We start from the raw sequence: 26,733 nt of genomic DNA on the forward strand, positions 1-26,733 counted from the left end.
GGGGAGAGGGGCTGGGGGGACGCAGCCAGGGTACAGGGTGGCAGGTCAAAGCCCCCAGCATGAACAGTGGTGTGACCCCCCCCCCGGGTGGCAGGGACAGGCAGGAGAGGGACAGGCAGGGCTTGTATGGGCTGGGACAGACAGACGTAGGCAGGACAAGGGTGCTGAGGCAGGGATGGACAGGCACAGGATGGGCAAGGGACAGGCAGATCCGGGATCCAGAGAGGCAGGGATGCCCAGGCAGGGCACCTAGGACTGATCAGAGCTGGGATGGAAGGGAGGTAGTTCCCCACACCCCCAAAAGGGTCTGAACCCCAGTAGCTCGGGCTGCAGCCCCACGACCTCATGCCCTCCTTGCCACACAGGTCCCCAGCGTGGGGCCACCTCATCCTCCTCCTCGGGGTGGTTTTTCACCTCATCACTTGTCTTCAGCCCTGCAGGGAGTTGGCACCGCACAGCCCGGGCAGATGGGGAAGGACATGTTTCCACTAATCTGCCCCAATCTGGATTATTTTTTTTTTTCAAAATAAACCTGCTTTCCCAGCTGTTTTAAGCAAGTTTTTGGCACGCTGGGGACAGGTGGGATTCTGGGGATGGGGGCGAGAAGCTGGCAGGGGTGGAGGCAACAGAGTGGGTAACATGTCTGCTGGGTGTTCCTGTGCCACCAGGCTCCCATCATTTGCTTGAAGAGTGGGGACCAGAGCATCTTTGAGGTGGTTTTGGCAGCGCATCACCCAACTTGCAGGGCTGGGATCATCCCATGGTGCTTACTGTGGGCAACAGGGGGGTCTTTGCTGAAGTTTTCCCCTATCAAAAGCCACTGAGAAAGAATTTATGTTGAGGGACTGGTGTCAGCCCCGAAGCCTATCTCTTCCCACCCCTCCTTCCATCCGAAGCAGTGCTGGGATCTTCTGCAGCTCCTGTCAGGATAAAACAGCACAGAAAATGCCTCTGGCCATGAATGTCCAAGATGATCCATGTCAGCCAGTTTCTGGGGCTTTGGGGGGTCTCTGAGAGAGCCAGGGTGAGCAGGATCAACCCAGGGCAGATGAGTATTGGTCCCTCATCCTGCATAAGGATGCACGGGCACAGATAACTCCGCAGAGCCGCTCCATCCTCCCAGCACGTTTCCCAAGCACTCGCCAGCCTGACATTTACAATTACTATTTTTAGATGATCTTCATCACTTCTAATTGTTCAGGCTCCTCAGCCTCAGAGGACACATCCTCAGCTCGGATAGAGACAAACCCAGTTCCCTCTCTCTGGTCCTTCCCCCTCCTGCAATTTTACACCAGTAGGACTGGCCCCAGCCCTTGGCCCAGGCCTCAGTAATGCTGCCACGTTACATCTGCTCACAGCTCCCTTCCCTCTCCGTCATGGTACAACTTGCACAAACCTCCCTGCTTCAAAGGAAGCCCCTGAGGACCTTTCTGTGATGCCCTTTTGGGGGAGGTTTCCATGTTCTTCACAAAGAGGAACCCAGATTATCTCTGATGTGCCACTGGAGAACCTGCATCCCAAAGCTGTGGAGATGTTGCTCTGCATGGGCAGGATGGGCCGCTGTGCCCCCAACCCACGGAGATGCTGCTTGCTGTGCATGCACAGGATCAGTCCCTTTCCATCCCCATGAGACAGGTTTCCAGAGCTGAAGGGCAGCCCTTCCCTTCAGGATGGTCCAAACTGGCAGCCTTGGAGGTGGGTTTCCATACGCCACTTGCGGCCATCTGGCAGATAGCTCAGGCTTGGGAAAGGAGAGGAGCTGGGGACCACGAGCACCCCAGGAGCTCAGCTTGGTCCTACCCAGCTCCCTGTCCCTTACAGAACAAGGGGACACCCCTGCGGTTCAGCAGTCACTGCCTGACATCGTGCCATTAGGGTAAGCACCCTGAAGGCTGGGGGGACCCGAGGTTGCAGCAACGGTCCCGTGGGATTCACCTCCCGCTTCATCCCTCTCTGCTCGGCAGGAGCGAGAGCTGCCCATGCCTGGCATGGCGTTGGCATCAAGGGAGAAGCATCGCTGCCGCCTCTTTGCCGAGCACGCTGTATCCCACTGGTCAGTGACCCATAAGCAGGGTACATCACCCATGGACTAGAGCTGGTGGCTCAGTGGACGTGGACTGAGTATTTGGCTGTACCACTGGGCTTTTGGGTGGTGTTTCCTTCTTGCTCTGTGCCTCAGTTTCCCTTTTGGGGAGCAGCACAGTTGAAGGCCTCCCCTTGACCCCAGGGACCAGGTTTTGGGGGCTGCCAGTCCTGCTGCAACCCCAAGCCCTTTGAAGGGACTTCTGGTGCTCTGGCATGCTCCATACATTGCTGCATGCACATAGAAATTATTCATTAGCTTTCCCCATAACGGGATGGGAAGCAGCAACCCTCATCGCTTCTTGCTGCCCTGACACGGACACCAGCCCACAGCCCTCACCAGCAGCCGGGCCACCAGCCGTGTCCTCCCATGGCGAGATGGATCCAACCAGCAGGAGAAAACCACGAGACACAGGCTCCAGAGATGTTTCGTGAGCCGCCGGAGAGCTGACCCCAAGAGACAGGCCACGCGGGCCGGGCTTGGCATGTCAGTAATTAATTTAGTTACTAAATTAACATTTAAATTGACAAGACCTGAATGTGAAGCCAGGCATCGCTGTCTGCCAGGACTCACCAGCCTCCAGTGACCGTGGCTGCTCCCAGTCTGATGTCGCAGGGTCCCAGTGCTGGACCAGCAGCACGGACGGACCCCCAGAGCCTCCACACGATGCTCTGGTCCCCCAAACCGATCACACGTGCCTTGGAGAAGGCTGGGTGATGCCGTTCCTGGAAGAAACGTCCCAGTTCAGCAGGGTTAATGGCAGCAGAACCTGGTCCCAGGGTCCCCGTCTCACACCCCGCTGCTCTGCACCCCAGCCCCAACCCCGGGGGGGTTCCCAGCCCGTCCCTCGGGTGTCCCCGCACCTTGAGGGGTGCAGCCGGGCAGCTGCAGCACCCACCGGGGCTCCGTCCCTCTGTACGGGCTCACGGTGACATCCAGCGCCGGTTCCTGCAATTACAGACCGGTGAAGCCCGTCCGGGTCCTGTGTCCCCCCCCCAAACCCGGTCCCTGCCCTGCCGTGTCCGTGGGTGACACCACTGCTCCCCTCACCCCCAGCCCGAATAAAGCTCTCCATCCCTGCGTCCTTCTACTGTTTTTCTGGGGTTGGTTTTTTTTTTTTTTTTTTCATTTAACAACCAGTCTGAAGGCTTACTGAGGAATAAATCTGACTTTTAACACCTGTTGAATTTGATTGCATGAGCCTCCATAACAGGGGTATGGTTAAATCTCTCCCTGGAAAGCACCAGGGGATAATTCAGAGCTAATTCTGGTGAGCTGGGAGGAGGAGAGGAGCTCTGATCTGGAGCAGGGGGGGCTCTTCAGCCTTGGCAAGGAGAAAAAACCCCAACAGTTCACATGCAGACCCCCCTGGGGATGAAGCCTGCAGCCGTCACTGAAGGGATGCAGGAACCCTCCTGGACACACTGCTGTGCTCCCAGGAACCATCTTACATCAACCTTAACAATGCTTTAAAGTAGCCTTAAAATATTAAAGCCAAGCTGGGGTGAAATCAACTCATCTATGAGTCTAACAGTGGGCGTAAGAACCCCATAAAATCCCGAGCAGAGGGTGATCTCCTGAGTAGAGAGGGACCAGCAAGAGGATGGTCCCTCTCCCTCACCAACTTTCCTGGTGGGACTTTCTATATGGAGCCAAAACCTTTCTTTTGGGTGGGCGTCAGCCCCAGGTTGGACCCTCTGCTCTAGACCCACTCCCACCTGCACAGTGCCCACCCCAGCTCACCTGCAACAGTGGCCGCTCCTCTTCCCCCGCTCCCCTTTTCCCCACCACAGGCTCACAAACAGACCCTCTCGCTCCCCTCCCCAGCTCCCTTCCAGACTTGCTTTTCCTGAAGCAAATTCACCCCCAAAAACTCCAGCCTCTCCTCATTCTGGCTTGTGCCCGCCTGTCCTATGGCCCCAAATATCCAACTCCCTTCCCGCCTGCTCTGTGGTGGCATCAGTGGTGACTTCAGGTCACAACTAAGCCCGTCAGTCCTTGGTGCTCTGTCCTGGGACACCTTCGGTGCTGAGCCCCTGGGAAATGGTGTCACAGTTTGACAGAGATCTCATTTAGCATCACCACCAGAAGGATCAGGCTCTGAACGGCTTCTTCACGAAACACTGTTGTTCCTGGGGCTTTAGGTATCCGAGTGGGCACATGGTCAATATTCCTCCTACACTTGGTCAGGAACAGTTATCCCCCAGCTCAGTTTTTGGGGCAATAAGTGTTTGACTAAAGACCACCAAACAAACATGAAGGATTGCTACTACGAAGAGAATATTTTATTACTTATAACACTTCATTCAGCTAAATCCACATACCAATACACACAAAAATTCTTCAGAAAAGTGCAAATTCTCACTCTGTATTTGTAATATGCCCTAGTTTTACGGAAGAACAGACATTGGGTAAACAAGAGTACAGCTCCAGAACTCCCCAGGATTCTAGACAAGGAGAACGATGCAACTTCAGATACTTCAATCACCTCGTACAAAGCTACTCTTGAGCACGCAAAGGGCAAGGGAGGATGGAAAATGTCCTGGTTATCAAGATGGACTCTAACCACCCAGGCATCACCATGCAAAGAGCCCCCCCTCTCTTACTTGGGGGGAGAAGAGGGCAAAAAGGGGTGGGAAAGACAAAACAAAGTGATGACAATACTAGTTTTTAAATTAAAGAGAACATCCAAGTGCTTTCTAAAGCAGACCACACGTCCCACCCTGCCCCAAACGACCAAAACCATCATTCCACCTTGTGGCTTCTCCCTCAATACTCTGATAGTTTCACACAAACACACTCCCTTTAATAAAACAGGAGCTGAAATCCCTAATACTTCAGGAGCCAGGCAGAGAGGGGGGGACAGAGTGCTTACCTGAGTACTGCTAAATCAGGGAATAACGCCAGAAATTTCAAGCTGCAGGTATCCTCCAAGCAGAGATACAGCAACAGCTTGAGATCAGTCAAGAACTGCCCAAGGCACGTATAGGAGCCCCAGGCAGTGTGTACAGCATGTTGTAACTCACCTCAATGACTGAAACAGGAACACATAGAATTTTAATCCTTAATTTACTCTGTGGATGATGTGAGTATTTCCCCTCCTTAGAAGGAAGAGCTGGGTATTTAAAATTAAGGAAATGAGGAGACATACTCAGGCAAGCTCCTAGTTCTCCTGCAGCCCCAGGGAAACCTGCTGGGGATGCAAGTGGAGGGAAGGGCAAGTGAAACAGAACTGGCTTGCCACCTGAACAGGACACCACGCCAACAGCAAACAAAGCCAGGGCTCTGCTGTGTTGGCCTATAGCTAGAGTTGTGCTTGAAGCTTCCAGTCAAACTCTCTCATGTTACACACGTTCCCTCCTTCTCTTCCACGCAAGAGTCTGTGGTTCACTCATGCCATGGCAGAAAGCATCCTTTAGAGATGCAGGAGGAGAGACATGAAGAGCACTTGAAGCTATTTAATCCACAGACTGGATGCTGTATCACAACTAGAAGAAAAAATTCAGCTACAAGGTCTGTATTGTAGATATTCAACCTGGCCTGGCAAGCCTCCTGTACTTACAAAGGTCCTGTCCTAGGCCCCACGGAAACACAACTTTACCATATAGCTGAGTGAGACAGAGATTAAGTCTGTCACATCAAAAAAGGAAGAGACAAAACCAAGCCCTCCTAATTTTATCAAATGCTAAAAACAAATCATTGGCTGTATGATTGCAGTTTAAAGCAAGTGACTTGCTGTAGACCAGCCTTTGAAAAGGCATATTTTAACTGGAAGCACCTAGTAAACACCATCCACAGCGTACTTTGATCTATTATCTGCTTCCTACTCAAGTTTGAAAAGCCTTTGTTCTTATCTGAAAAGTAGTAAAGAACAGCCGACAACTGAAAGAAGGTTGTGCACAAGCCCAACAAACTCTAACACGAGGTATAACAAAGTTACAGGGTGATGAAGTAAGAGAATTACAGTCCTTCACAGTAACAGAAGTAAGGGAAGCAAGATCAGAGGGAGGAGATAAAGGAGGAGTTCCACAAATGGAACAGTATAAATATATCAAACAGTTCAAATACAGTAGGAAAACAACAGTAGCAGCAGTTTAAAAACAGCAATAGTTATTATACCCTTAGAATACATTCAACACATTGTGCCTGTTGCTGTCATTCCAAAAGCACTACTACATCTATAACTTACTGCTCAAATCTATCGACGAGAAGAATCCCAGATACTTAACTCCTCATATTTGGTTTTTTTTTTTAATTAAAGATATTCAGACTATGAACAGTTACCAACTTCTAAGAATGCTGATTTGAAAACATAATCACTATTTTCTTCCATACTGCATTTATAACACTTGCCTACTGATATAAAGCAGATCTCTCTGGGAAATTGCAGATTCCTGCTCTCTGTAGGAACACAAACATAACTCACAAGACATAACTCCTAATGCTAACTGCTACAATATACACACAGCTGGCCTCATCACATACACTACGCTTTTTTACAGTGTTTACCTTTGTTCAGAATTATATTCCAAGTACTCTCTTCTGTACTACTAGTAGGCCATTTAAAAACAAAATCCAAAATGCCTAAGGCTTTAATCTGCTGCCAGTGGAACAAACGTCAAGACCTTCTTCAAATTCAGTGCAGTTGGGATCCAGATCTGCACTTTTTCATGAAAACTGGAGACAAAGCAGCAGTCAGAAATGCCTTCACACCTTCTGAGACCTACCCAGCGCCGTACAGTAACATGAGTATACTCTAAGTGTAAATGCTTTTACCTATTTTCCCCACCACATCAGTCAAATGTACAATCAAGAAAAAAAAAAGTTTTTTTTGGCATTAGATACATTTCACTCAATTGCAGAACAATTTGGAAATATTTTCTCTTAACTTAAATAAATAAGAATCAGTGGCAAATAAGAATTTGTGCAACACAGACCTTCTGCAGTACATGTACATTCATATACAGCAAAATACTTATCCACGGTTATAGTGCAAAGCTTCTGTCAGCATGAAATACCCAATACCCGCACAGACACGGAAACCTTGGTGCTCTTTAAAGCCATCTAGATGCAACACATACAACAACACTCTGCACAATCCTATGGCATCAAGCTGTAAGGGTATAATAAGATGGAGGACAAATCTAGAGATTTAACAATAGTGGCAAAACAATGGCTTTAACTTAAGTGCATCTTAGGGTCTTGTCACGTAACCTTCAATACTGCTAAGTGTCCAGTCTTACCTATTTCTTTTATTTAATTACTGTAAAGTGATAGCAGGGAGGTGTCCAGAACATCACTGACTTTATTCTGAATATTAACAATTTTGTAGCACACATTAACAAGTGTTATTCTCAGTTAATCAATATGCAATTTTTCTTGAAGTGTTGTTTCAGTTAAAGTATCTTCCACAGCTTTTCTCTGCCAAAACACAGCTTTTATTTTCTGAAATCCTAGATATCTACATGAGAATTTCTGTATCAGTCTATTTTTTGGAAAAAGTGATTAACAGTATCACTTTCTACTCAAGCAATGGTACGAAACAGATAATGGGAAGATGTTAAAAATTTGCCCTAGAAGATAAATAGTATTTGCAAACCGCTATTCTAACAGAAATTAGCTTACAAGACATGACCAAAAAAAAATCATGATTTAGTAACTAAAAAAACTAATCAATGGTGTCAGTGTCACACCTCCACTTTCCCACCCTCCCTTTTTTTTTTTTAAATACACAGACAGTATGAATTCAAGCTATCAAAACCAAAACAGTCACTAGCTGGAATTTTCATTCAAAGTTACTGAATTTCTGAAACCTTTATTAAAAAAAAAAGCTTACGACCCTTTGGAGATGCAGGATAAAAAAAATGGTTACAAGGCCTATGGTACTTAGCATGGGCAATTTAACCAAGGAATGAACAAGTTTATACTCCTCTGGAAGCCTTGGAAAGGCACTACATAATTCAAAACCCAGACTGCAAGTGGAACTGCACGTGTTGCCACTATTGTTTCACTGTCAAGTAAATATTTTAAGATACACACAGGAAAGATACAATGCACCAAGAGCACCTTTAACAACAGAAGGATACTTAAGTAGCTGAAAAATGTCATATTGAACAACTTGCCTAAACAAGAAATGCTAAGCACTGAACTCTACTTCAACATTTTTGGAAATTAAGACCGGTGACAATGATACCTACATTCACGCACAACAGCTAGGAAGAAGCAGGCTTTTTTGCAGTGATCACTTCTTTCAAGCACTGCAACTACCCCATTTTAAAAACCTTTTCACACAAAAGGTATTGAGTACCTGAAATTAGTTTAAGACAAGATCTAGTGGCTAAGATCAGCTAGCTGCCTTAAACCTACTAGGGCAGTTCATTTGCATTGGTGCAGGTTAATGAGTCTTTTGGTCAAAAGGACAGAAAATTATAATACTAAATTCCACCCTTTTCCCTCACTTCTTCTCCTTATCCCAATTTTCTAGCCCAGACTTTGGTGAAAAGCCTGACAAAAGAATGCTTCTTCTTTATAGAATAAAAATGTAGCTGTTTAACACACATACACACACACATGTATTAAACTGAGTTCTGTTCTTGGTTCCTTTGTTTCACATGACGCAGTGCAGGCAGTCACTTCTTTGAACACCAGTTACAGGAGATCTAAGCAGAGCGCCAGATCAGTCCATTCTTATCAGGTTCAAGGAAATTCTCAATCAAAGCTTCAATAAGCTTCTGAAGTTCTTCTTCTAGCATACTTCTGTCACTAGAAAGAGAACAATACCATGTCAAGAGGTTTAATACACACCAAGCATCTATTAAAAAGAAATAAAAAGCAAGATCTGATGGTGATGAACTAGCTCTTATGTTTCCTACCAGCATCAACATGTAAAGACTCCAACCTGCTTGCTTTAACAAGCTACTTTTCAGTAGGGGCTATTGCAATATTAATTTAAATTAATTTAGTTAAATTAAAGAAAAAAATAATCACCACTAGAGGGCTCTAGGCTAACAGAGGGGACACAAGAACTAATAACTGCAAAAACGATGCAAGGCTGGTCAGACACAGACTGTAAATGGATTAAGAAGTAAGAATGAGCTACTAATAGAAGAGGTAGATACCCTATATTCTTCTCTACATGGTGTCCAGATGCCCATGTAGGGTATCTGATTGTATTTTGACTAAAGTGCAATTCAGGGGGATTGAGTAATCAGGCAAAGTGTCACAGCTCACAAGAGGACACTGTAATATACTGACCCTTTCCCTATTTAAATGCCCAGACATTCATTTGAGTAAAAAGATAACATCCACATACACAAACACTAATGCATTGCAATGCTCTTTTAAAAATGCATAATCCCTCTCCTACCCCAGAAGTCTCACTGGAGGGAAAGAAATTCATTCTGGTTTTAACAGAATAGGCAAAACAGGCTTATTTACATTTGCTTTGCTCATTTGTGGAACTGGCAACGTAGCATTGCCCTTCAGGTCACCACTTCCTTTTCAAGAAAACACCCAAAAATGCTGCAATAAAACTGACTTTCCTGATGTTCAGCTTTTAAGAATAATCAATAAACAGCAACTCGGAGAAATATTTGCAAAGCTATTATAGAGAGGAATGCCTTTTGAGGTTCCTACAGACCATTTTATGCCTTGAACCAGGGAAGCTTGAAAGCTTTTCAATTTCATGTTCCAGATAATAATTGCCATTAACCATAGGTATTATTAAAATTAAAGGTTGATGTATTTTTCTGACTTACCAGAATGAACAGAAGCCCAAATGATGCATCAGAGCATCCTCAGGTACTTTTTATCTCTCCCCGCTACACTTACTTGTCTGGCCTTCACTTATGTTAAGATTAGGTTAAGGACAGTATTTCTAGCATTTATTTCCTCCTTGTTGGTGCAGTTGTTTGCCTCAACTATATCCTACCTTTTCTTCAGCACTTATACCAAATGGTACCTTGCCCACTCCCAGGTTTATGGAAGCACGTTTTAACTGAAGTGAGAATTTCCATACCCATGTAACAGAGAAGTACATTCATATGCCAGACAATCAGAAAGCTCTCTGACCAAATAAATACAAGCTTCTGGCAAGAGCTGCCATTCAGAAAATGGGGATGTAGAACTCCTACCACTTCTCTGACCTGCTGTTATTCCATGGTCAGTTCAGAATAATTTGAAAACATGATTCAAAAGATGGGCCATACCTGTGTTAATGCACTTCATGTAGCAAAAAAAGATGTTTTAAAGAATATTTCAGCAACCTGTGGAAAGCTGTCTAGGCATGGATCTGTGTATCCCCTCACGTGCACATTTCACAAGCAAAGGCAATCTACCACTCACTATCCACTGACTACCTAAATCTGACCAAAACATTCAGTGATAAAAATATGCTCACCCTGAATTCCTGCCAATAGGTAAAAGTAAATACCAAATCAGAGGCCCCTTTATGTTATTTTCAATTCTCTACTCCACAGGAATGTTGGCACTTGAGTCTAAAAGGAAAGGTACTATCCTAGTTTCAGCTGGGATAGAGTTAACTGTCTTCCTAGTAGCTGGTACAGTGCTATGTTTTGAGTTCAGTATGTGAAGAATGTTGATAACACTGATGTTTTCAGTTGTTGCTCAGCAGTGTTTAGACTAATGTCAAGGATTTTTCAGCTTCTCATGCCCAGCCAGCAAGAAAGCTGGAGGGGCACAAGAAGCTGGCACAGGACACAGCCAGGGCACCTGACCCAAACTGGCCAACAGGGTATTCCATACCATGGGACGTCCCATCCAGTATAGGAACTGGGAAGTGGGGGCGGGGAATCGCGGCTCAGGGACTAGCTGAGTGTCGATCAGCAGGTGGTGAGCAATTGCACTGCGCATCATTTGTACATTCCAATCCTTTCATTATTGCTGTTGTCATTTTATTAGTGTTATCATTATCATTATTAGTTTCTTCTTTTCTGTTCTATTAAACTGTTCTTATCTCAACCCGCGGGTTTTGCTGCTTTTTCCCCGATTTTCTCCCCCATCCCACTGGGTGGGGGGGAGTGAGTGAGCAGCTGTGTGGTGCTTAGTTGCTGGCTGGGGTTAAACCACAACAGGTACTCATGCAATTTAGGTTAGGAATCCAGTTCAAGGGCCTGCTTCTCTCCGTTAGCTAGACTGGGAACCTAGGCTCCTCATTCACACTCCCGATTCCAATGGTGTAAACATACCCTATATTTTTTTACCCCTTCTAAACTAGAAGCAGCTCAATCCAGGCGGCTGTCAAAAGGGGAAAAACCTCTAGTTACTATCCAGTAGCTTAGAGCAACACAGCAGATTCCCAAATGCAAGAGGAATCCACCTGGTTTTAAGCATACTTGCCAGCAGCAGCACAGTTTTGTCACTTTTTAATTCTAAGTGAACAAGAAATTGGGTTAATAAAAGAAGTCTTACTGCAGCAGATGCTGAAAATTCAATTCTTTGTCTTATCCACTACAGAGGGGATCCCTTATGAGCAGGAATGTGCATCATTCTGGCCAGTTTAACAGGCTGCAATGGTCAGCTGAGGCTCAGGTCTCCAAGGAGACAGCAGAGGAATCCCCACCAGGCAGGGAATCGATTCCTGCATACTGACCTTTCAGCCCAAAGGCATCTTGCAATGTGTGCATGCAGACATGCTACTGACCTCTGTTCAGGCAGCGCACACATCTCTGCGTAGTACTTGATCTTTGGTTCTGTTCCACTTGTCCGAAGGGTGGCAACACAACCATTTTGAAATGTAAAAGTGATCATCTGACTGCTTTTACTCACTGGCAGCACCTACATAAACAACAACATTCTATTACACAACACCCCAACTAACACAGAAGTAGGATTTTTTTTTTAATACAACATTCAGTACATACAAAGCTAAATAAACATGCTGAAATCCCCTGCAGTATACATCCACCAGCCAATGCAACAGACTAGACAAGTCATTTCAGCCTGACAGGCCTTATCACCTAGACCAGACTCAGTATTTCAGGATAACAGGACTGCCCCTTACTCCCATTGGAATTCCAACAGCTGGATGCCTGCTAGACAGCTTAAGAGTTGCAGGAGCATCAAGCTCACTCCAACTAATAAAGTTCGTTCATTGTTATATCAAAATAGTCAACAATAGCCAAGCCATTTCACATTTAAGCAGTTTTCTCTCCAGTAAGTGTTATTAAGCAGTTTTAACAGATGATGGTAATTATACTGCCATCTTAGTTGACATAGTATGTCTTTCTGCATAGTTTTTGGTGTATTTAACTTTCAGTCCCTTCAAAAACAGAACCTCTCCTGCAAAAATACTTTGTAACTCACCGATTTCTTATTCGGCTGGCTGCTGTCATAGCCAGTGGTAATATCTCGTACATGTAATATATTGTAAATACCACAACATTTTGGATAAGACTGAGGGGCATCGAAGTTCCGAAGTTTCTCAAATATCCTTTTGATAGTAGGAGGATCATAGCACAAGAAATAGGAAGTCTTTGATATGTGATATCCATACCTACAAGCAGATTAACATTTTCAGTCACAAGATTCAGAAGTTCCCTGCACATTTGGTATCTAAAGCAAGCCCCTGTTTGGAAAAGCAATAGCAGAAAAAGAATGCAGTTGTCACAGCTGTGGAAACAGCTATTTATAGGCAAATGTTTGGACTTTGAAGCAGATTTCACTGTATTACTCAGATCATCTTAAGCTATTTTTAAATTCAAGCAAAGGTTTCAGTTCCAAAGAAATAAACGCCAACCATTTGGCTAGGTACAGCCTTGGTAGCCCTCAGGAAATTAATATGCAGCATTATTCCCACACCATGAAAAATTGTGGCTGCTTGCATGGCTATGGCAGACAATAACAGGTTATTTCAACAGCTTCTGAGGAAGGTAACTGATTATTTAATCAAAGTTAAAACCACTATCCCTAATCAGACCTAATGCAAGCACTCAGTGTAGCAACCATGTCTGCACATTGAAAATTAAGTTGTTCTTCACTATATTCCACCCATTCCTCATCCTGCAGAGACCCTTTTCTCTGCAGCTTAAAAAATGAAATGTGACTGGAAGATGAATCCTTCTATTATCACTTCATTGACAGCTTTTTCAATCCAGCTGTGCAGAACTGTTTTTGCTACAGTTTGCATATGACAGCGCAAATTCCCAAGTGCCATAAAGAGATAAATGCTGACCATCGTTTGTGCTTCCTCATTCCAAGTTTCTAAGGGCCACAGTCTGTCCTTCTGCTGGGCCGGCAGGAAAAGGAATGGCATATACAATTTGCTGTAACTGTGCCACCCGTTCTGTTAAACTTTGGCTGATGAACTGGGCTTATCACAGTACATGACTTAATTCCGACATAAGCACATTCCTCATTTTATTGCCATGAATCACGTCCATAGCTATTGAACACAGGCCATTCCTTTAACCTATGTTCTATTACAAATCTCTGCAAGAACAGCGCATGATCTTCTAACAATCCCCAGACTGTTTTTAAGTGAAAATAGTAAGTGTTTAAAGAGAAGCACACAGACCACAACTAAGATATAGCTACCCATCAGAAGATAAGAGAAGTAACATAGCATGAATCAAACAGAAGAGAAAAGTTTGTCCTGGTGGATCCACATGCAAAATTCTACTCTTTCAGAATTTATTGCAGACACACGATAGAAAGGGCCTCTTTAGTCCTTTGGGAAATAGGGTGTTCAAGGGGTATCTGTAATACTCAAGACTGTAGTCCATCTTAGCATCAGAAAAAACAACTTACAATGAGAAAACATCTGAGAGACACATTAAAAATATTTACTAGATTATTCCCAGCTCCAAAATAGTTAAGTAGAACATACTAGTGAAAAATACAACTTACATTTCATATATCTCAGTGAGTTTCTGTGCTAGTGTTAGGTTCTTGCCCTCCAGGTAGGTTGCCATTTCAGCTATAACTACAGCTGCACTTACACCATCTTTATCCAACACTGATGTGCCACACATGAAGCCTAGAAATAAAAAAATTGATCATGGAAAAATAATCTGACATACTATTACACTGCTTTATTTGAAGTTTTAACCTTCTTCCTATAAAAGAAAATTGGCCAATACATGTAAGCTGTTTTTATTACTGTGTATGCATTCCCCTTTCCTAAGAAACCTAATTGACTTAGGGGTTATAGGGCTGGAAAGATAATAAATTAATTACAGATTGATAACATCTGCTCTCTGATGAGATCTCTCATAGTACAGTGCTAAACATAAAAGTTTGCTGGTTTTGTGCAAGCACACTGATACTGCAAAGAGTCTTGCCAGTAATTTGAACCAAAGGAACCCATACAGATACAGCCTTGGTAACTCAAAAACCACTGCTCCACAGTACTTCCAAGATGCCTTCTTTCTGAAGGGATGCATGAGCAAGATCTTAACTCCTTATGGTTAAAAGCTTCTTTAATTTTATGAATGAAACTGGCATAAGCACACACCCTCTTCACTGCGTGCTTCATTTTCAAATGCCATATTATATGTGAACATGCTGTCCCAGAAAGCTGCCATTTATCCTAAGTAGTGGAGAATTCCTATAGCCAAAATGTTCACTACAGAGTTCTCTACAGGTAAGTGGCATCAGCAAGATTACCAAGATAGAGTGCTCAAGGAAAGGTCAGCAGGACTATTCACACACTTCCATAAGGTATTCAATGCTATTCCTGCACATTTGGATTCCTCACATTGTTCTGAAGTACGAGGGGACAGTATACAGCTCCTGGAGGAACTGCAGCACTGGTGCGATGGACTGCATGACCGAAGCAAGCCACCTTCCAGTTCCACATAGTCATTAATAGTGAGTCCTCGCAGAGAGGACCTGTAAGATATTAAACTGCTTAAGAACAGATCCTATGCTTGATCTCACCTAAAAGGCCACAAAGCAACAGCAGTTTGGCTCTGGCATCTCAGGACTTTCAACCTGTATCAGAACAGGTTTGTATGAGGAAATTGTACAAGCACAACACCGGAATCAGAGATTTGTGCATCACGTATTATGATAGTTGGCAAGTTGATACAATGAGAGCAAAATACCAATACTAATAACTAACAAGAACAAAAATAAAGTACTTTTGTGTTTTGTTTCGTAACTAAAACCACTCCTTTTTAGTCGCATTTCCCCCACACAGTTCTCAAAATTTTAAAGTGATATTAACGTACATACCAATAGACTCCTCAAATGCAAAGAGAACTACTTTTCCATTATCTAGGAGATCTTTTACTCTACTTCCAATCCATTTAAAACCAGGGAGTGTTTCCTGAAACAGAAAAAAAAAAGAGAGTGCATTAGATACACATTTTCTATTTAGTTTCAAGTCAAGAAGAAAACGTAGCCACTACTCCTTTCACTTCTGGGATGCTTCAGACAACAACAACAACAAAAAAGGGTAAAAAAGATGATGCATTTTTTTGAATTTTAAGGTCAATGGGAAAGACTACTGCAGAGTCAAAACACTAAAGCTTAAGGACATTTTTCTGATTTTCTTGAAATAATTTCCCTGAATTTAAATCTAAATAACTGACAGAATATGGACAGTAAACACAAACATTAGACAACTCATATCTTCAGCTTAGATTATGAATCTAAGGTAAAGAGTCACCAGATAGCATTTTACTAGTGAATACTCAACTAGGACGTAAATATCAAATCAAGGAGTAAGCATGCTTGAGAGACTGTGGTTCTCTCTGAGATCAGATAAGATCTTCCGTGGTGCTTATCAGATGAGACAACAGTACAAAGTTATTCAAGAGGAAAAGTTAGAGAAATATAAACAGCAATTTTGACTAATGGGAGGGAAGAACACTGCTTGTGCTCTTCAAACCATGCAAAAGCAGTCAAAAGCTTAGAAACAGTCCTTCCTGGAAAGAAGGAAGGTACAAAGAGGGGAAGCTTTTAGAGGAGACCAAGGGGTTCTGTAAACTCCTAGCTTTTTTTTTTTTAGTATCCCCTTCCAGACCAAAAAAAAAAAAAAAAAAGACAGTATTTAGTAAGATAATGAAATTCACTACAAGGCAGTGACATCCAACCCAATTAAGCATATCAGGACAGTCACTGAAAATGGTTTTCAGAGTTGCTTTCAATTTTAGTTTTTAATTCCTCACTGTTTGGCAAAATATTTATTCCTAGCACATGGATTTAATTAAGACATGTATTAAAGACCCGGACCTCAGCATGTTTGTGCTAAGCTTCAGAGCACTTGCATGTCTTATGGCTAACATCCAACAGTCTCAGAAATCAGAGCAAGTACTTAATTTGAATGCAGGAACTAAAATAATAACTGTCAATCTGTGGGGGCACCCCCCATTTTCTTTTTTAGCAAGTCCTTAATGAAACTACATTAAACATCTGAACATAAGAGTTCCTCTGTCACAATTTGAAGTAAAACCAAATTTAAAACATACTAGTGATCTGGGTACCTGAAGGAACATTGTGTAACCTGTGTTTGTTACAAATCCATCAAAAAGTACTCCATTTTTGTAGTAAACACACCAAGTTGCACACACTTTCATTCTCTCACACAGAATAATTTATCTCTAGGAAAATAACTGAGACAAAGGCATTTCTATTATATGTATTTTAGCTTTTAATTTGCGTCACCTGTTACAGCCTCCTTGCAGCTTTGCATAAGTTGATGTCTCAGTCTGCATTCACTGTAACATGCATTGAGAAACTGCAGATGCTGAAGTCAGGCTTGTCTAGGTAAAGTAGCATTCTCTGCAAGTCAGAACGCATAGAAACTCCCAACCAAAAGACTGGAAATCATCTGTGTTTTTCATTTTGTAAAGTCATAAGTGGAGTGGCTAGATAAAGAACATGGCAATCAGATTTTACTCTGCCAAGAAGACATCATAAAAACTACACTTACTTCAAAGTGAAATCCCTCTTTAAGTGCAATTGCCCTCAAAATTTTTGAGGAGACTGTCGTCGCTAACATGTAAACATTCTTCACATCAGCATCTTCAGAGCAGTTTTCCTTCCAGCAAGAAAACATCCACCACCCAAACAAAGCTGCTAGCTCATTGCCAGTGAACACCTTCCAGCAGCCACTGCAAACAGGATAGAAAATGTAAGAGCTCTTTCAGGTTTCCCAGGAGCATCCACTCAGGGGAAGATGTTTCTGCAGTCACTAGAACAACAGGAATCTGAGCACACTACTGACAAGCTGCTCTATACAAAGCCACTGTACTAACAGGACTCCACATTTATCACGTATCAGTGATTTACAAGCCCAGTGCATTCTGTTAGATAGCAAAGATACCACTTAAGTATCCTTACTGTCAGCTTTAAAACAGTTTAGGTCTTTTTAATGTATCAAACAGAAGTATAGCAGTCTATATATTGCAGTCAGGCAATGCCTGCACAACTGCGCATTATAGACAGTTACTTACACAACGATCAGAATTTTGGCCTGTTAGTGGAAGAAAAATAATTTCTATTCAATATGAAGAAACCAGAGGAAAAAAGAACCCCAAACAAAAAAAAAACCACCAACCAAAAAAGCCCACAACAGTTAACTGTCCCAAGGCAGAATTTGTTTGCCTAATAGAAGTGAAAAAACAGTAACAAGATTTTACTGTCTTTAGTAACCACTCAATTTTTCAGTTAAGTTTTACTTGGCCATTTACTGTAACACTGGTAAGTATTTAATCTTTTCTGAGTTATTAACTGATTTTATTTAAAATACATTCTTTCAGGTGGAGCTATACCAAAAGATGAAGCTAGCAAGAAAAATACCCAAATAGCTAAGTTACAACACGAAAGAGTGGGTTGAAGGTGTGTGCCTGTCTACCATTTGGGGACATTCTGCAATTTTCACTACCTCTTCTGCAGAAAGAGATAGAATAAAAGGTCCTGTCACTTACTTTTCCTGATGCTCTGCCACTGCTAGTCTATCTGCATCTGGATCAGTAGCCACTACTACTTTAGCATTTTCTTTCTCTGCAAGCCTCAGTGACAACTCCTAGTGGGAGAAGAGGGTGGGGAAAAAAAATAAATAAAATCACAAGAGCAAATAAACCCACAGTCTTCCTACTTACATATAACATGCAGTGAAAGAAAATCTCGTATGGATTGCCCACTGTATTAACACAGCTGAAAGCCCGGTACTCCCTGCTCTCTTCCTTGATTTGTTTTTCAACACAGTATCATATCCAAACAGAGGAAAGCTCATAGAAATCTGATAAAGTAGAAACAAAAAATACCAGCACAGATTCTCCTTCTTCAGGATTTGGGCATTTGACAGTAGAGAAGTCTGGATCTGGATCTTTTTGTTCAGGTACTGGAATGGGGGGCTGAAAGCCAAATGCTTTGAAAGCCAACTGCACATAGTCATGTCCAACTCCATGAAAAGAGGTATGAACAAACTTCAAATTTGTTTGCACATTTAGCTCCCTGAGAAGGAAAAAAGAATTTCAGTAAGCCTTTACTTAGTTATTTAACAAGACTACTTTCACGTGGGAAAGCAAAAGAAAAACGCTATTTTACTTTGTACTATTCTGCTGCTTTCTGCATTAATTTCAAACCAAGCACTCATTTGGACTTTCACTAGAAATTGCTGATTTAAAGGTGCTTCTCCTGGAAAATGAGAAATTTACCGTCTGCTGAATCAGCTGAAAGTCTCCCAAGAATGAACTGCTAATTTCTGCATCAAACTCGAGCTCTTCCACCACCCTGAAGGTCTTACTCTGGCTCTACTCCACCTACATTATTCATCCTCCTCCTTTTATTTTTGTCTTCTGTCCCATCTAACCTTTAAACTTCATCTTCTCACCTCTATCCCATGCATCTACACCTCACCTTTACTCTGAATTTCTGCATTTTATTCAGAACTTTCAGCATACTCATTTGCATCAAACAGCTCACATCAGGGTGCTTTACTGTAGCCTAGTGTCCAAAGGCAGGCTGCTTTATTGTCAAAAAGTGTGGTTTAGTCCTAATGATGGTGACCATCTAATTTAGTGACGCATCAGAGAAGGGATGGGGTGAGACAGAGTGGAGAGATGGCCAAAAATTATTCCCACCATGAAGAGCACAGAGCAACAGCCTCAACCAGATAGTAGTAGAGTGCAGCACTCGCTTCTGTGAACCGCAAAGGCAGAAATCAACTGATTTGTGACAATAAAAATCATTACAGGCAGGTCCAAAACTGTTAAAATTTTGGAAGACAGCCCAATCCCTATACCCAAATTAAAAATGTTTATGTATGGCAGCATCACATGCTCTATTATTGAAGTCTATCTGTCAGCAGTCAGTTTTCTACAGGTAACCCAGAGCTTACTTAAAAAAAAAAACCCACAATTTAAGTACATTTTGATTTATACAATACCTATGATAACAGATCTTTTTCAGATCCTCCATGTAACAATCACAAATTTTCTTCAGAGGATCCTGTCTAATGGGACTGGTGTCTACCAGGTTCTCATTCCAAGAGCCATTCCATGGTTCAACGCACTCTTCTATACATTTTATAATTTCCTTATCATGAGGAGAGGTGATCTGTGCTCCATTTTCCCAATAAACCTGGTATAAGTTTAAGGAAAACAAGACACAGTTTATTTACAAATATTATTAACTTGATAAACTCTTTTACTTATATGATTCTGCATGCTTCCTGCTTCTTGAAGTCATACAGAAAAGGCTAGCATCAGACTGGCTTGATTCTCAAAAGTCATTTGGAATCACAGTTTATGATTTCAGTTATGTAATGACAGCTACTCAGCAACATGACCTATTTTCAGAAAAGCTGGTATTTAACTATTATGACTGAAATCATTCAGACGTGAGAAAACAAAACTGGGAACTTACATTTGAGAGTGTTGTGCAAACTGTAACAGAAGAAAAAGATTACCTTCTACATAGTCTGGCATTCCTTTTGAAAAAGAAGCACAACTTGTTTTTGAAATCAAAACAAAAAGAGATAAGCAGCGTGCCAAGGTACATGTTTTTCCGTAACTGAACAACTGCAATCTTTCAGCTGGAAACATTATCAAATCCTGAACTATAAAAAGTCTTTGTTAAAGAATTATTTAGATGACGGTTTTCCCACAGTTTGTTTCCAATAGCATGGTTGAGTTCACAGTGCAGACTTTCTACTCAGACCAATCTGTCTCTTTTCTTGTCCACTGGCTTTCATGAAACCCATAGGTACTCAGCATCTTCAAAACTATGGGTTTGTCAAGTTTGGATAAAATTGTCCAAAACCTTCAGAAGCTGCTCAATTCGCAGGGGAAATAGTGAAAGATAAAACAATTCTTGTGAAAGACCATAAAAAACAGTATCTTGACAAAAGTGAAATGCTTTGTATCAGAAGACACAAACATAGTAGCTTCTTGATAAATGAAGCAACTGGAAAACTGATGTGGCTTATTTTCTTATTCATTGCTATAGCTAAGCAAAAGTAAAGGCTGGTGAAGTACTTTACAACTTGTTCCACTGAGGACAAGTGCAGTAAAATCACCTCCAAGAGTTATCTCTGTACAGAGTAAGACTGGTTCTCCTATTATTGTCATTACTCACTGACCTGTTACTAAGCTTCTAGAATGCTAAGTTTAGTTAGAGTTTAGTTCAGATTCTTATAAAGTTTAGAAAGGAAATACCGTGTTACAATACTGCATAAGCAGCATTTGCTATTATGGGTGGTTATACTGTTCCAAGCTTTCAAAATGAAGCCACCCACCCCTCTCTCAATGCCCCAAAAAACCAACATTACAGGGAGCAACACGCTACTACAAAGTTTTATTAATCAACTCTCAAACCATCACCATCTCCAGGACACTTACGTCCTGTACGGACTAATTCACCTAAGTTCTAGCTTAGTTTTAAACTCATTTTTAAGTCTAAGAAGTGAACACAAACTCCTTAAGCATTTCTTCAGCTGCTGATTAGATGCTATGGAACGTCACAACAGACTTGTGCTCAAGATACACAAGCAGCATGGTCTTAAGTTCTAGTCACAGAAGAAAGCGTGTGTAATTCCCGTTACAGAAGAACAAGTTACTTGAAATCACTTCTAGCACACACAAACATGTGCTGCAGAAGCAGCCAAATGCCAAAGGCACATAGGTAATACTGGTAAGCAGCTGGCTGTGACATGCTATGAACTTCAAGTTCAAGCCTTACCTTGTATCCATTGTCCTCCTTCCGGTTGTGGGATGCCGTGATCATCACACCAGCCACAGCTTTGAGTTGCTGAACAGCATAGGGCTACAAAGGAAACCCAGAAATGTTGATTTACCCAAGAGTTCTGCAGCTGGCACAAATAACATTATATTATTATGTCAGTTGTGCAATAAGATGCTACAGGAGAAGTGGGTCTTAATGTTTCACTCACTTATTTGAAAATTGTATACATGAATGCTCATCATTCTGTTTCCTGTAGCTAGTAATAGAGAGAAAGCTTGTTCTATTCTGTTGCATAGGAACATTATTCTATTTACCAATTACATAAACACAATTGTTAACAGGTCAACTAAAGAAAGACTACACTCGGATTACACTAGTATTTGAGAAAGAGAAAACAGGTTGAAACAGAACGAAGGAATTCACCAAAAGGCTTGTTGAAAAACAAGTTACAGGTATTTCCAGCTAAAGAGCATCCAGTCCTTTCAGTCCTCCCCTCAAAACAAGATCCACAGCATACACAGCACACTAGAAAAGCTTACAGAATAGAAAACAAAGATTTAAAACCCTGCAATAAAAAGCTTCTGTGAGTAGAATAGAAAGCTCTGGGTTTTGATATATTAAAAGTAGGGGCAATCCTTAATTTCTTCTACTTTAAGCAGTGTAAGTCTTATGTCCAAAAACATACAGTCCCTAAGTATGTGTATGTATTCTCACACACATAAATATCATATTTGACCCTTATTAAACACCTGGGTGTTTAAGCACAGGATAAAGGAAGAACAGAATGCTTCACCTGTAACTAATACAGCAAAGCCTGGACTGCAATAACTACTGCCCTCGCATAGCAGCCTAGGGTGAAATGTGATTTTACTGACTATCTGCACACAGGAGAATTCAGTGACATTCTTGTTACAGCCTCCTTGAAGAGCCAAGTGTACCAAGCAGCTTCTATTTTTCTGTTTAAATAATGGAATTTTAAAAGAAAATTGCTAGTTCACATTTTTAGTAAGCTTTCAAATACTCCCTTAATGGCATGGTTCAACAATATAAAAGAAAAGATGACTCACCACAAACGGTGTAGGGACATACGTGGAAAAGAAGTATACAGGTACATCTTTAGCCAGTAGGACTGCTGCAGTGAGCTTTGCAAGTCTACCAATGTGAAAAAGAAAACATTCAGTCAACCCAACTGCCTATGACAATTCAATAGCCATATGGCATTACTGTAACCTTCATTTCACTTGTTTCTTAAATCCCTCTATTATTTTTCAGCTTACACCGAGAGTAGTATCCTACAGTTTGCACAGTCAATTTAATACAGTTTTCAGGCTGTAGAATCCGACACAGCTCTTTTATTCATTGCTTGAAGAACACAAGGGACAGTCAACCACCTAAATAAACCAGGGATACAAAAAACAGAGATACAGAACCTACTAGTGTGACATTTGTCCTTCATTCAAGGACAGAACCAATCTCCCAGAAAGTTTAAAGTGCCAGATGTCTGCAACAGCAGGTTTGGAAAAGGATTCAGTATTCCACACAGCAAAGCTTGTCTGCCAGACCTGTTCAGCAGCTTCAGACAATATCCATGAAGCCGATCTATTCCTAAAAATATAGGTCTGCAAACTAGCCCACTCTTATTCCAGAAAGTTTAGAAACAGTAACAGCACCCGTGTTTTTAAACCTTGCCTTTATTATAAACTTTTCCTTTCAAGCAGCAGGGAGACTCATTCTCTTTCAGGTAACTGTTTGATATGAAACTGTTCAAGTCAGGTACACACAGCTCAGCAATTAATGGGAAGTCTCAGAGTCAAAACAGATGAGAGATTAAATAGTGTAAGTTTGCTTTGCTTGCTTTTACAGACAAGCGTTAGTACTTGCTTCCTTATTTCCCATAGTGAGTAGTATACTGTAGTCTTAAGTTTCAGCTACTCAAAATTTCACTATAGCACCTATCAAATGTAACCTGAAACCACTTAAGAGTTTGAGAGCTCAGCTTAGTTGAAGCTACTGAAACTTTGCTTGTGTATCACAATGGTTTACGTCAACTTAATTATGGAATACAGCCAGACGGTCTGCCATCTCCCTTGGCACTGGAACTGATGCAAAGAAAGGGGTGCTCCTGCTCACATAGTGCTGGATAAGCACGCTGACCCAATTGAAAACACTCTTTTGGGGAGGTTCAATTTGATTTTAGCACTACTGTAATTGTGTGCCATCCCAAGGGGGCAAAAGAAACATGTAGTTGAGAACTGATTTGCTCCTTTGACACATGAAACAACTGCGCTGTCATCAAGTCTGAATTCCAAGCTTTGTGTGGCTGAAAAGGAATGTTTTTCTTACATTTCCACGTTTTTTAAGCTTGCATAACGCAGACAATTTGGGTAGTAGCCTTGCAAACACAGTGTAACAGAGGAGTTTAAAACCCTTATGCCAAAGCCTGGTGGATAATGTGCCACACATCTGAAGACCAGACAGGAAGGCATGGAGAGGCAAACTTCAGGGGAATGGAGAAACTCTTACAAAGACAGTCACTAGATTCTGTGCTCTATTATACCAAGAACTTACATCCCTAGAATATTAAATGTTGACAAAAATAAAATAAATAAAAAACCTGCATTAATTACAACAATTAAGTAGAATAACTACATTAACTACAATAATTAACTACTCATTGACTAAATAATAATTACCCACTGGGTTGGCTTTTTTGTAAAGCATGTCATTACAAGATGTGTTTTGCTCCCCAAATGAGACAGGATTAGGATTGCTTATAGAATTCAGAAAGCAGTTCTTTTACAGATCCCCTTTCCTTGCAAAGAGCACAATTTGGCATCACTGAAAGTTTACATTTTAAGCATTCCAGGTAAGATATTCCCAATGTGGAAACACACTGAAATCGCAGACTAGCATAAGGGTACCAATATACCGGGTTACAATAGGCTGCAGGTAGAATTCTTCTCCCCCAAGCAAGCTTAAATCAGATGCATAATACAAAAGAACAACAGCGTTAATAATAGTGCATTAACATTTAGTGATTTCAAGCTAGATGTTAGTATTCTGAATTTACCTTCACATTCAAATTTCTCTCCGGGCATATCAACTTCTTAATGTCTGCCTAACGTTCTTGTGCATTTAGACTGTAAATTCTTTGGTGATGTGACTAGCCTTACATTCCACATTTGCTGGCAATTGGTATTATAAAGGCTTTAGTCCATGCCTCTCCATTACTATTTAAATGGACTAAGGCAGGGGAAGGAGTGTGTGCAGTTCATGACAAAAATATTCTGATAGAACAGAATGCATTTAAAGCCACAATTTAATTTCTAGTCTTGCAAATGTAATCAATACTCATACTTCTTACTGCTGCAGTTGCTGGTCACCTGACCTCGTGTGTCATATCCAACAACAAAGCCTCTCTGCTTAAAGTCTGAAAAACACCTCTCAAGATACTTGTAGATCCCCTGTAAAGAAAGAAAAAAAAAAAGAAAAAAGTAGCAGAGAATTAGCTCTAGTGCAGCACACACAAACATTAAAAATGATCTTTCACATAGGATGTAAAATGTCAGCAGGCAAAATCATCAATAATGATATTCACAAAAGCAGTGTATTTATTTTTCCCCCGAAGTATTCACAGAAAGCAAGCAAGCAAACAGAGAAACAGTTGTGGGAAATAAAAGCGGTACAACAATAAGTGACCAAACAGCATAAAAAGAAAGCTCAAGCCAGCAAAATCCTCAAGCAACAAACACTTGTTTTCAATCCATACTGTGCTTTTATGTATTCAAACAATCTTCTTAAAGACCCGATTGAGAAAAATCCATTTTTTGAAAGTCCATCCACTCAGGCAATATAAGGCTAGTGCTAGTCTTTATCTCTGTGTTCACAGCGTAAGTCAGACACCTTTTCAGCACTGGTTCCAAAATGTTAGTTCTAAATTTGCGTTAAAAGGATGCTTCATCCTTACCCACTTTTTCAAACAAAAAGTTTATTACTAGTGACCTGCTCCAGGTGGAGAGATTAGAGTCCTCAATTTATATACTATGCAGATAAAATAGCATAAATACAAGCTGTCTTCTATACATCAAGGCAGAACATTTCCAATGGCAAGATATCAGAGAAGGTTCCTGTGCAGGGAAAAGAAAGGGAAGCAGATAAAGGGAGTAAACTTTTAAAACACACTGTGGGTGAGGAGAAATATGCACTGAAACATACACAGAAGAAAAACAGCCTCTTAGTCAGCCACCCCTCCTTTTCAAAAAAGGAAGAGATAGGCATTCTTTGAAATAGTGCATTACATGGTATTCCAGCTTCACCTTCCCTGTGGCCTTCGCATCCATTCATTTCCCAGTTAGAATCTCTCTGGAGATCCATCACAGAAACAACCCAGGATGGATCAGCAGTTTTAGACAAAAAGATGGAAGCACTATTGTTAATGGAAGTTTCCAGAGGCTACAGTTCACCACAATCAGAAAGCAGCCTTCCCTACCACAAACACAGCACTGTGAACTTACCGTAGCCAAGCTTATCTTAAAATGGCTACCTCTCACGAGGGCACGAGCTTCCGCTTTATAGAAGGGGTGGGGGTGTTTCGTACTAGAATTAAACAGATTTTTCCTGCAGTATTAAGTGCAATTCTTTGCAGTGTCCTTATCTGAATCTGACTCGATATCACCAATAAGCAATCTCTCAATTGGAAAGTTAGCCTGACTGCTACCCATGAAATTCAGTTGAGCTCAATTTTTTTAATGGTTATCTCCCTTTCCACCAAAGAATATACTTCAAATATGAACAAGTGGATATTGGCATCTCTTTGGAGAACCATTTCAGCCACAGATGTAGTGCTTCTATAGAGGGATTCAGAGAGAGAGAGAAAAACTTGTAAAATAAATAAAAATCTTTGAATACTGATGGAACTGGGAGCTGTGCCATGGCATGATCACCCACTGAAGTCACCTTCACACTGAACTGAAACATGTTGATACACAAACATGTTCACATCACCCTGACAACTTCAAGAAATTTCATTCACAGTTGTAAATAGATACAAGACAGAGGAATGGGAAAAACTTGTTCAAGTTTGACTTGAACAGATTGACTAACATTTAAAGGGATGAGCAACAGATTTCTTATCAACAGATCCTTATTTAGGCTAGTGATATCTTGAGATCAGAGGACATTGCAGAGTTTTTTTTTTATCTGTACTAGTTCATCAAACATCAAGAAACTGCACAAAAAAAAAAGATTTACAGAAGAAGCAGGACCCTATTAGACAAACTGGTACTAATTAGAAGCAGAAAACAGAGGCATATAAACTTTTTCAGAAGCAGCATGAATCAAGGTAAGTTCAGATAGAACAACTAACACTCCTGTCCACACAAAGTCAATACATTAGAAATGTGTAACACTTTTACAAATGTAAAGAGTGTTTTGTCAAGATTTATTTCACACCTACCCCCCAGGAGCTCTCCCTCAACAGCAGAGGCATCCCTTGAATG

General features: G+C 41.6%; 1 protein-coding gene and 1 long non-coding RNA gene across 4 annotated transcripts in view; both read right to left on the reverse strand.

The window, feature by feature from the left end:
- Positions 1-4,346: 4,346 nt before the first annotated feature.
- Positions 4,347-26,733, reverse strand: part of PGM2L1 (phosphoglucomutase 2 like 1) — a 44,132-nt gene continuing 21,745 nt past the window's right edge. For all 3 annotated transcript variants that reach the window (XM_052812186.1, XM_052812187.1, XM_052812188.1), the window contains 12 exons: positions 24,593-24,699; positions 22,303-22,387; positions 21,233-21,316; positions 19,440-19,633; positions 18,316-18,505; positions 17,977-18,074; positions 16,980-17,160; positions 15,278-15,371; positions 13,949-14,078; positions 12,407-12,596; positions 11,745-11,878; positions 4,347-8,845 (listed from right to left, as the gene is read on the reverse strand). In XM_052812186.1, the coding sequence (XP_052668146.1) occupies positions 8,743-8,845; positions 11,745-11,878; positions 12,407-12,596; positions 13,949-14,078; positions 15,278-15,371; positions 16,980-17,160; positions 17,977-18,074; positions 18,316-18,505; positions 19,440-19,633; positions 21,233-21,316; positions 22,303-22,387; positions 24,593-24,699 (1,590 nt within the window). In that variant the 3' untranslated portion in view covers positions 4,347-8,742. The remainder of the gene's footprint in view (positions 8,846-11,744; positions 11,879-12,406; positions 12,597-13,948; positions 14,079-15,277; positions 15,372-16,979; positions 17,161-17,976; positions 18,075-18,315; positions 18,506-19,439; positions 19,634-21,232; positions 21,317-22,302; positions 22,388-24,592; positions 24,700-26,733) is intronic.
- On the reverse strand, positions 22,573-24,585 carry LOC128153209 (uncharacterized). The gene is made up of 2 exons (XR_008238891.1): positions 24,306-24,585; positions 22,573-22,626 (listed from the first exon to the last, which is right to left on the reverse strand). It is a non-coding gene; the product is annotated as an uncharacterized LOC128153209 (long non-coding RNA).

Source organism: Harpia harpyja, chromosome 17 (genome assembly GCF_026419915.1).
Source record: "Harpia harpyja isolate bHarHar1 chromosome 17, bHarHar1 primary haplotype, whole genome shotgun sequence".
Taxonomy (NCBI): Eukaryota; Metazoa; Chordata; class Aves; order Accipitriformes; family Accipitridae; genus Harpia; species Harpia harpyja.